At 35.6% G+C, this 11,953-nt stretch overlaps 1 protein-coding gene across 1 annotated transcript; it reads left to right on the forward strand.

Annotated features, from left to right (window-relative positions):
* Window positions 1-10,184: 10,184 nt before the first annotated feature.
* On the forward strand, window positions 10,185-10,748 carry LOC112029461 (uncharacterized). Its single transcript, XM_024062145.1, has one exon. The coding sequence runs from the start codon at window positions 10,185-10,187 to the stop codon at window positions 10,746-10,748; it is 564 nt and encodes a 187-aa protein (XP_023917913.1).
* Window positions 10,749-11,953: the final 1,205 nt, after the last annotated feature.

Consider the following 11,953-nt stretch of genomic DNA (forward strand, 5'->3'; position numbering starts at 1 on the left):
CACTAAGGATATCCACAATAGATACAAGAGAGTTCAATCTATCATCATAGTGGATATATGATTGTTGAGTCATTGGAAGAATCTCCAGTATCTCTTGGATAGATTCCCTTGTGATAGAAAATTCTTTCCCTTTCAACCAACAATTTATGTGTTCCCCTTCTACAAAGGCATTTGCAAAGAATTCCCTTATGATCATAGCATAGACATTTCCCACTGGGTTCAGCAACTTTGTCCATGTCCTTTCTTTGAACACTTCCGGAATGAAAGTGTTTTCAAGGGCCTCCATTGCTATAACCCTTTCCATGATGATTGGGGCCTTTTTGCAGTATTCGTTGTAGGCCATGTCTGCCTCAATGCTTCAGAAATTTTCTGAGTCAATGCGTGGATGCTTTGTTGACTTCTTTGAGGCCGATTGCTTAATAGGAGACATTTGCAAAAACAATCACAAAACACAAAGAAACAAGTACAAAACACAAAAAAAGAACACAAACTTGATTAGAACCAAGGTAGTCCATAAATCAAACAACTAGTCCTAAAAAGAACATAAACAATATCACAAGATCATTTTGTAAGTGCTAAACATGTAACAAAATTTATCTAGCATGAGTGATATGCAAAACATGTCAAGTGAACAAGTACGTGCATCAAGTGTGAATGTAGTGTGCATATGTGATGCATGATCAAGGCATGACTAAGCACTCTTGGGTCAAAGTGTGTAAAACACACAACCAATTATCAAAACATGATAAATATGCATAATCATGGTAATCCCCAAAGTTTGGTACTCATCGTAGTCCAAAACAGCATCAAAATGCCATTTAGGCATTTTATCAAACACCTAGTGTGCACATACATCACTAACATGAAAAGCAATGCATGAACATGTGAGAATCTTGCCTAAATACATGTTAGAATGCCACTTGGGGCCAACACAAACACAATTAAAGAAAATGGTACAGAACCCAACCAAGAAAAACAAAAGATTTTGCATAAAAATAAAGTTTTCACAACCCTTTCAAAAATATACCGAGCTCAAAAAATCCTAGAATCTAAGACTTAATCTAAGGAATTAAAGAGAAAATAATGATGAAACATACCTTAGTAAAGACTTAGAGTTTATTGAACTTGAGTTTTTGTTGGGTTTTTGAGAGAAAAGTAGATTAGGGTTGAGAGAGACTCGAGGGAGGCAAAGGGTTTGTGTTTGAAAAACCGTCATAGTCTGCCCTTTAAAAACTAAAAACACGTGATTTTCACAAGTAAGCTTCACGCGAAGTTACTCACAAAAATGTCACTGAAGCATTGAAACTGTTTCATGGGTAAGATTTTCTTGTGAGACAATCACGAAAGTTTCTATCTGAATTTTAGTGTTTTCAATTTTTGCCATCCTCATTTTCACGGGAAGAGATTACTCGCAAACTTCTCGCGAAAATACCACTAAAAGAGGTTTTTGTTAAAAACAAGAAATAAGCATTATGAATAGAAACTCTTAACATAAAAGCATGAAAACACTTTCAAAAACATACAAAATACTCAAAAATCTTTTTGGGTTTGATCGACAAGCAATTGAGTATACACATCACATTTGAACACGTACAATCACACAAATGAAATAAGCATTCATTAAACATTAGACTTGTGTGTTGTGTGTGTGGATCAAGTATGAACTAGTCTATAGTTTAGTATGAAGCTTCAATGATCAATTCAATCATGTCATACACGACTAGTACGAAGTTAAGTGACCTATCTCACTTGTTGAAATAAGCATATATGGCCCCTCACCAATGTGATTACAATTGATTGAAAGATTTTTTATTTGCTTTTATTTTTCATACTTTTGATCAAAACAACTCAAAATTTTGAGAATCGATGCCATAAACATTTTGAATGAACTTTGAAAATTTAGCCTTTTGCTTTGGCACCATACACTTTAAGTACAAATCGCTTTCCCTTTTTTCTAAGCAAATACTAGTATTGCAACGGCTTTTTCAACTCAAAATTCTCTTTTCAAGATTGACATTTGTAGAGCTCTTGAAAAAATAATGTGAGGAGACATATAGGCACAAGTTTACGCTTGTATCAAGATCAATTAAGTCTATTGACCAATCATTCATGACAAACTTGAAGATCTATTTACAACAATCAAATGTAGATTACTAGATACATAACAAACTAAGCTCATAAATGCACTACACCATTAGTACGGAGGTACTAGGTCAAACTCACATATGATAAACACAACACAAGTGATCAAACTTTTTGTAGATTTTTTAATTTTTATGGGTTTTTGAATTTTTTCAACACACTAAAAAACAGAGCATGAAAAGTAAGATCAACAAAAACAACAAGTACAAAACAAACTTGAAAAAGAAACATGCTAAAATGAAAATATAAGCAAACAACCAAACAATGTCACAACATATCGAAAGAATTGATGCATGGACATGTTCTAATGTTTATGCATGTGTACCATTCTTCACCCATATGGCACGTGAGTTTGGAGTGATATCCTTAGAGGATTGGATACTTGAGTTGTGATTCTCAAACCTTAGGGTGAAGTTTGCCAAACAAGAAGTGATGGTATCTATCATTGTTAGGATATATGTGATTCAATATTAGGAACATATGTCAATATTTTATATAATTGGCTAATCCTTTGACAAAACGCATTTTACTTGTATTTGGGTAGATTTATGATGTATTTAATACTTCAAGGAACAAGAGTTCAAGTCTAGTATTGAAGCCATGCAAGTCTATCTAAGAAACAAGTGAAGAAATGCAGATTTTTTTAAAGCTCGATAGCTGCTCGACACCTCTCGACAGCTAGACTGTCTATTGAGATCTTCAGTTAATTGTTATTGTAATCTTGACACCTTTCGATAATTAGGTGGATCGATCGAGAAATCTCCTGTCTCCTCGATAGCTCCTCGATAGCTTCTCAATAGTTGTATCTGTCAAAGTTTAAAGCTTGACACCTCCTTGACACCTCTCGATCAATCGAGGTTACGAGAATTTAGATTTTCAGATCTGATTTTCGGCCCATGATGACATGTATGTGTAGGGTTTCTTTTCTCACAACCTTAAACCTATATAAGGCTTATTTTAGAGGCTGTCAACAAGATAATACAAGGAGAACATATGCAAAAGGTGACTGATGCTTTATTCTCTCTAAAGGAAGCTATTGCATCTTTGCACCTTAGGGTTTTGTAACCAAGTGCTTCTTGATTTTCATTTTTGATGAAGTAAAGAACTTTGCAGCCAACATCTTCTTCTAGTTAGTGATTGAAGTTGCGTACTAGGATTCGCACAATTGGTTAGTCACATACTGGGATGTGTACATCAAAAGGGTGGGATTCATATATTGAAGAGTTCAGAGGTTCTGAAACGGTAGAAGGTTTCTACTGTGAGTTCATCTACGGGGATTGTAGAGTCCAGGGACAAAGGTTTTGTATTAGATCTGAAACTTCTCTTTATTATATTGGATTGCTTTTCAGGAAGGTTTCCCCCTAAGTTTTTTTACTGTGAAACTAGTTTGTTTCGTTGGTTTTCCTAGGTCATCATATCTTGTCTTATTTATTTTTTCGCTGCATGATTTTGACATTATATTGATGTTTGTTTGTTTAACAAGTTTTATTCATAATAAATCTAATTAACAACTTGGGTTTAAAAATTGTTAATTCTATCAATCGAGGTCGAAATTTCCCAACAATCATCTTCATCACATCACCAATATTGGGATCGACTTTTTGCCCTTTTGATTGCTTGGCGTTCCAATTCCCTTTTCCTTGTCCTCTTGATCTTTGAGAATCCACTTTCTTCAATGTGTGAAGCTTATAACAATTAGGTCTAGTGTGTCCTTGAATTCTGCAAAGGTGGAAAAATGTTGAGTTTGAGGACCTCTTTGTGACTTTGGTAGAGACTTCCCTTTAGACTTGGGTTTTCCCACAAATGGATTTTGAGGTTTTGTCAAAACCTTTTGAGCAATCACAATTGGCTTCTTCTCAACATTCACATTCTCTACAATTGGTGTTGCTACCATTGGTTCCTTAGCCTTAACAAACTTCATCTCCTTGGACACATTGGCGCTAGAGCTACTTTCTCCGGTGTATCCTAATTTGCTTTTGTCTGAAAAAGGCTTTTGATGAGCAAGTAAATCATCAAGTTTATTGGAGGCAACACGCTCCACTTTGGTATTAGCTGGAATCGCTTCAAGCTCAAGAAACTTGATTTTGGAATAGGCTTAGGTTAGTTCTTCATTCAGCACCTCAACTTTGCATTTCGTCTCTTTGTACCTCATGAGTATGCTCTTGTAGTCTTGTTAAGCTTTCTTCGTCTTTTTAATGGCTGCTTTAGCCACTCTTGCATACTCTCTAGTCTTCTCAAGAAGAGAAGGCTCAAATCTTTTGAAGAGTCCATGGGTGCAATAGCCATAAATGTGGAGTAGTTTCCCTCTCCATCACAACTCTCTTCCAAATCCAAATTGGCATTGTCCAACTCACTAATGGTAGTAGCAAATACTTTACCCTTTGCTTTCAAATAAGTGGGGCATTTTTTCTTCACATGCCCATGCCCTTTGCATTCGAAGCATGTGACTGCTTGAGATGGAGAAGAATCTTTGGAATCCTTTTTCTTGAAGTCTTTCTTATCCTTCTTGAAATTTGAGAATTTCCCCTTCTCAAAAGACTTCCCATCCCTCTTGAATTTCAAGAACTTACAAAAGTTCTTAGCAAGGTACGCCACTTCCTTTTCAACTTCATCCTCATCCTAGGAGTCTTGAGCTTCCAATCTCTCATTAATTGTCTTGAGAGCAAGAGATTTGCTCTTCCTTTATGATGGTAGAGATAGCTCATAAGTTTGAAGGGAACCGATGAGTTCTTGAATGTTAATCTCATCAAGGTCTTTGCTCTCTTCGATGGCGGTAACCTTTGCACAGAAGCTTTCCGGTAGGGATCTCAAAATCTTTCTCACCACCTTAGCATCTTCAATCTTCTCCCCAAGATTGAACTTGGCGATCACGATCTCATTAAGTTTCCCATAGAATGAATCAAATGACTCATCGTCACTCATCTTGAGCTCTTCAAATCGGGTAGTGAGCATTTGGAGCTTAGTGTCCTTGACCTTCTTGGTACCTTTATAGGTAGTCTCAAGAATGGTCCGTGCTTCCTTGGCGATCTTCACATGCAATATCCTGTGAAACTCATCAGTATACACACCACAAAAAATAGTGTTAACTGCTTTGCTATTGGCATTTGCCAAAGCAAGAGTTGCCTTATCCTATTTGGATTTGGCAGTAATGGGTTTAGCATACCCATTCTCGACGGAATCCTATACCGTCTCATCAATAACACAAAGGAATGCCTTCATACAGACTTTCCAAAACGAATAATTACTCCAATCAAAGAATGGAGGAGCATTAAGTGATTGAGATCGATCCATCTCTAATGGGGTCTGGGATCACACTTAGGTAATGAAACCACAACAAGTGCACCCACTCTGATACCAATTGAAAGCTCGAATTTGTGTGAATATACAAGAGCTTGTTTAAACCCCTAACTAAAAGTTATAGCTCGATTGCTTTTAGTCTAACTTAAACTAAGTGTGGAATAAGAGTAAATGTGTACGAAAAAACGAAAAAACTACTCTAAGCCATATTCATCAAAGAAAAACAATAAAATGAAAGCTAAAAGAGTGGGGAAGAAGAGGAAATCGAAGAACTCGGAGAAAAACCTCTCTGCCGCCCTCCAAGCGGTAAATTGATCCACTATAGAATAAGTTGGAGTACACGAATAACAAAAGACCCTCCAAGCCCAGTCTAACCCATGTACTTAAGCCCTCCAAGCTCCTTCTACCAACTAGCTTCATGAAACCATGTCTTCTCTAGCTTTCTCAGATCACGCAAATCAGCCCAATTACGTCCGCCAAAGATTGGCTTCTCCTAATGCTTCCCAGTAGCACCAAAATCTCATTTTACACTTGGATTGGGTGTGGTAAGTGTTTGGGCTATCAACTTCTCAAGGATTTGGATATGGAGAGGTAGGAGTAGAGGAAAACCACCAAGGAATGTGTAGATGATTATGTGTATAACAATCTCTAACTCTTAAGGGTAATTTCTAAGGTTTTCTCTTTGAAAAGCACTCCTTACAATATGTGGGTAATGAGAGTATATATAGTGTGAGTAAAGACTTGGTAGAGCACAAATGACAAAATAGCAAAACAAAATGTTTCACGAGTATTTCATGGGAAGGCCTTACCCCCGAGACACTCGCAAAATCTCCACTTTGTCATGACTTTTCACATTCCAATCATGTGCTCAACACGTGGCTACTTCGCTAGTTAACTTCTCGTGAAATCCACTTGTTCTTCAATACAAGCTTGAGTCTTCACACTCTCTCTCACGCATAACCCTTACAATAAAAATCCCACCTAAATACAAGGAAAAATTATAAAATAGAATTACAATCAAATTTGGCACAAAATTAGACCCAACACAAAATAGTTGTAAATAACAACTTCACAATCTCCCCCCTTGGCTAATCCGTGACAAAACTCCTAAAACAGACTCTAGACTTAAACGTAAGTTTGGGAATAATGGCAAAACTCACTCACACCTATTTCTAGAATTTGTGAAGCACTTTTACCATATACACCTATATCTTGAAACACTCGCACACAAACAAAACTTTAATTAAGCTCATGACAAGTTAACACAAGGTACGTATAGGAATAAGTAAAATGTGATAAATGTGCAAAATGGAAGGGGTTCTAGGGTAAATTTTTTAGCTTAGCTTATTTTTTTTAATTTGATTGTTTTTTGTTACATGTGAGAAAGCCAAATTTTGTGATTTACTTTATGATTTCAAGTTAGCTCAAATACTAAATTCGGTTATCCTAGTTGAAGGACTTAATAGTCACCCTTAGGCCTTTACTCGCTGTAGCAAATATAGCTAGCCTATTTTAATCTTTATCACATATGCTAAATAACATACATTGCATCAACATTAAAGTTTTTGTTAGTGTATAGCTTAGACTAGATTAGCCCATCGAACTTAGGCCAATATACTGTACTTGTAGTTTACTTATATTACTTGTACTACAAATATACCTAGCCTATATAAGGCTCTCTATTGTAAATTATTATTCACACATCAATATACTGACTATTCACTCTTTCTCTCTTACTTTATATTGTTAACATGGTATCAAAGCCATTCCTTTGACTTTCTAATTCCTATGGACATCTCCGACATTCTTTCGTTGCCCTCGCCTTCATCTAGTAGTCACTGTCAGAAGTAAGTCACTGCCGTTACGCCCATAGCCCCTAGAACATTTGGATTTTGATAGTTTTGTTAATCAAACTGCCAAAGTCAAGGCATAGGTTGACAGATCTATTGATCCCAAGCAAAACCCAACCAAGAATTGCCAAAAACCACCTCACACGCACCCACACGTGTCGGCTAAAGTTTCTGCCTCACAAGCACGCCCTCTACACACCGCCACACACCCTCAATCTCTCACACACACCTTACGCGTTAGGAACAACACTGTCAAGTGCTTCCATGCGTCCCACACGCTTGCTTTGTTTTGTGTCCTTCCACTTTAGTCCTAGGGTGATGTCACACTACCATGTTAGCACACATCAGCATCTCGAGCTATTGACTGAGCCATTGACTTTGATCGAGTTGTTGACCGTTAACCATTGACTTTGACCAAAGTTAAAATATTTTAACAGGGCATGTCTTGCTCAAGTTTTCGCGTAGATTTTGATTTTGGGCTTCATTTCTTCATTTGAGGTCTCTAAATCCCACTTTTTGGTCATTTTCTTCATTATGGCTTAGCAAAACGAACGAGATATCATACGTCCTATCACCATTATGTTGGATGGTCCTACTAGTTATCATGCATGGTCTTAGAATATAACTGTCTTTCTCAAGGACCGTAAATGGTGGAGATTTGTGAGTAGTTCAATTCCTAAGCCAGTACCAAAACCTAACTCTAAAGTCACAGTTGCTGAAGATGCCTCCAAGACTACTATTACAGCGGATGATTATGAAGAATGCTAGAGGAATGGGAAAGTATTCAGAGTAAGATCTTTTCTTGGTTTATCAATACCTATATTCCCTCCATTCATAATCTTCTTCCTCGTCTTGAGACTGCTTAGGCTGCTTGGAAATTTCTGGCCAATCGCTATAATTGCACTAATGATTCAAGCTTGGAGTATCACATGACATTGAGCTCTTTGTTAAATATCAGGATTGTCGTAAATTTATACACTTCATGATGGGTTTACGTGAGGATTTTGAGCCTACTAGGGCTTCTCTGCTTAGTCGGTCTCCTGCTCATTCTCTTGATGCTGCAGTCATGGAGCTCATTTCTGAGGAGAACCGTCAGCCTACTCATCACATATCATCATCTGATCATGTATTGGCTACACCATCTCCACAGCCTCTCATTGCTACATTCACTGCTCCTCCATAAATAAACTCTAGGCGTCCTACCTCCCAGTCTTCCAAAGGTACTTGCTGCGAGTTTTTCCGTGCCAAAGGCCATGATATCTCAAATTGTCGCAAACTGCAGAAATTTATACAAGTGCAAAATAAAGCTTCTCTTCCTTGAGCAGCTACTGTATGTCCTGTAGATCTATCAGTTCCTACAAGTCCATCTTTGGCTTCCTCACTTACTATGGCTGATATTGAGGCAGTAATTCAACATGTTTTATCTTGGACTTCCACTGCCCTTTTTGTCACCTCAGGTAAATAACCTTGGTTTTTTGATACTGCATGTTGTAACCATATGACTCCTAATGAATCCCAATTTTTTGATAAGGCACCCTTAGAACACTCCATCACCATTTACACTACTGATGGAACTCTTATGCCTGTTAGTCATAAAGGAACAATCTCTTTTCCTTGTTTATCCCTTAGTGACACTTTTCATATCCCAAAGTTATCCCTTAATTTGCTTTTTTTTTTTTTTTTTTTTTTTTACCCCCCCCCCCCCCTCCTTTTTTCTTTAAACTTTGAGACATGACATAGATTTTTGAATTTTTTGGATATGTATGCGTTACGTACCCATTATTTCAAAAAAAGAAAAGAAAAAAAAAAAGGAGCTTTGTTTTTGCCACTTGTTATACAAATAAATACTACAAAAAATAACATATAGATCTCAATTTCAATTTTGTTACATAGGTGTGGGAGTTGTGTACTTTCTAGAAAAGAATTATCAACCATGATATTAATTATTGCCGGAACTTACATGACTCACATACAACTTAAGAACTTATTTGTAAAGAAAAGATAATTATACCATATCACCATAATATGGTTTGATTTTATTCCTTTATTGTCAAAAATTTTGTTGCTCAATTGGTGGGCACCTTCTATTTTTTTCAAATGAGACATCCAATATTCAAATTCTCTTACTCCTATCTATCAAATTATAAAAATTAAAAATTAAAAAAAGAAATTCTGCAGTTTTTGTAATATATATACAAAAAAACTCAATCCCCCAAGAATACACAACTTCTCATCGTTGTGTTTATTAATCATTCATTTTTCTCTTTGTATCCAAGGAAACAAAGGTACACAATGCTGACAACTAATGAAGAATTGCCTGAAGACTTGGTGATACAAATTTTGCTATGGCTGCCAGTGATGTCACTATTGCGATTCAAGTGTCTGTAAATCTTGGTGTGTTCTCATTAGTAGCCAAAACTTCATAACTAGACATCTTCTCCACTATCAGACCATCTCTACCAAGAATAAGAATGGCAGTTTGTTTCTTCTCCAGAGAATTTCCCATAGTTATGTTTTCGCCAAGCTTCCGTATGAAACTCTTGAAATATCTTTAACACAAGTTCTTCCTTCACTGTATTTTGGTTTTGATATGAAGGTAAGAGTTGACATCATCGGCTCATCCAATGGTCTTGTTTGTTTGCATGTTGACTACCCCTTTAATATTATTCTGTGGAACCCTGCAACAAAAGAAACAAAAGTTGTTCCCAAGTCCCGCATATCCTATCCACAAAGCAAAGCCAGCCTTCTTGATCTTAGGTTTGGTTTCGACATTAAAACTAATGACTACAAGGTGGTCATGATCTTAAATGCCGATGACTACTCTAATCCCGAATTAACCTTTCTAGAAAGAAAATTTTTTAATATAGCTGAGGTGTATTGTTTAAGTACTAATTCATGGAAAAAGTTAATGCTTGGGTGCCGGATAAATTTGTAAGCTATAATCGTCATAGGTCGTACACAGAAGGGATGTTTTCTTGGTGCGGGCATTGTAGTGATGATTGGCTTCCGTGCATTTTATCATTTGATATGAGCAATGAGTTATTTCTAAGAACAACAGTACCAGATGATAGTGCTGTTGGATATTGCCATTATAGTTGGAGACGGTTTTTCGTGCTTAATGAATTGGTTTCTCTAGTTATTTTTATTGAGGATATAGAACAGTCGGAGAGTTGTATTCATTTTTGGTCGTTGCTTGAATTTGAAGTTAGGGACTCCTGGACTAAGCTATTTACAACTGGACCTCTTATGAGAATTGACAAACCATTTGGATTTTTGAAAAATAACAGCATGCTCTTGAAAAATAACGAAGGGCAATTTCTCTTGTATAACCTCTCTACCCAGGAAATGACTGATCTTCGAATTGGTGGAGTATCAAAATGGTTGCAAGTAATTAATTACAAGGAGATTCTAATTTCTTTCAAAGGAGAAAATGACCTTGAATACCAGGACAGCTCGTAAAAAAGGTTCAAGACTCATCTATATCATGACTCATCTTCTCTTAAACTTTAAAGTTAGTTTAGTTTCCATTGTAATATGCATAATCTGCCTACTCCTATCCTCAAAGCTTGTAGCCTTGTAGGTCAGATTATTGTTTTGTTTTTTGTTCTTTAAAAAAGTTCCAATTACAAAAAATATGTGTCGAGTACCATGCAAAGATTTTTTTACCATATTTTCTACTAAAATTTGAATGTTGCTTGATATTTTATATTAAATCCTTACTAGTTTGGACAGTACGTGCAACAAGCTTGCCATTATAAAAAAATAGTGATTAAGGTCAATTTTAAAATTTATTGATAAGATTTAAAAGTTCTTAAAAATTTTACCTTTAATATATATATATATATAAAGAGACATTAATTTTGATAAAGTCCTCTCCTTTCTTTTTAACTAGGCAGTATTAATATATTAAGATGGTTTCTCATAGAGTGTAGTGTAATAATTCTTTTAGCTTTCCAAGGGAAGAAACAACACAATATACACTCAGAATGAGGGGATATCCAATATATTAGATCATACAATCTAGACAGTGTACGATCTTTTTTTTTATTTTCCTTTTTGGATCATATTACTTGCACAAAATAGACAGAGAACACTTTAATTAAAATTCTAAGATTATAGAAAATACCACCTAAAAATAGTTGGAAGGAAACCATGAAATTTAAGGGGTAATTGCACTCTCCTCGTTTGATATTTGAGGGGATGACATTCCACCTTAAACTAAAAAAAAAAAACTGTTTTAGTGCTTGATAAACTTTGTATTTTTATTTTAAATTTATCAATTATATTTTTACTAACCATGGATAAATTTTAGTAAAGAAATTCTTGTAAAATTTAAAATATTTCGTTATTAATGTAAACAGGATGGGAGTGTGTTAATTTTTTTAAAACTCAAAGATGATAAGTATTTTTTCCCTTCATGTTTCGAGTGAAGTCAAATTCTCCCAACATATAATACTAAACAATTTTTTTAGAGCTAAATAGTCTTTATTTTTTTAATAAAAAATAAAAAATTTATGCATGTCTTGAACAAAGGCCGCCAATAAATTTTAAGACCCAATAAAAAGGTTAAGATCTCAGACTCATTTGGCCACTCCCTATGAAATTTTATAAAAAACAAAAATTAAACAAAGGCAAAACAAAAGCTAGAAAGGCCTAGAAGAGCG

This window comes from Quercus suber, unplaced genomic scaffold, assembly GCF_002906115.3.
Source record: "Quercus suber isolate HL8 unplaced genomic scaffold, Cork oak 2.0 scaffold_699, whole genome shotgun sequence".
NCBI classification, from domain to species: domain Eukaryota; kingdom Viridiplantae; phylum Streptophyta; class Magnoliopsida; order Fagales; family Fagaceae; genus Quercus; species Quercus suber.

Excerpts from the sequence above, each read along its gene's own strand:
- LOC112029461 (XM_024062145.1), top strand. The coding sequence starts at position 10,185 with ATGGAAAAAGTTAATGCTTGGGTGCCGGATAAATTTGTAAGCTATAAT.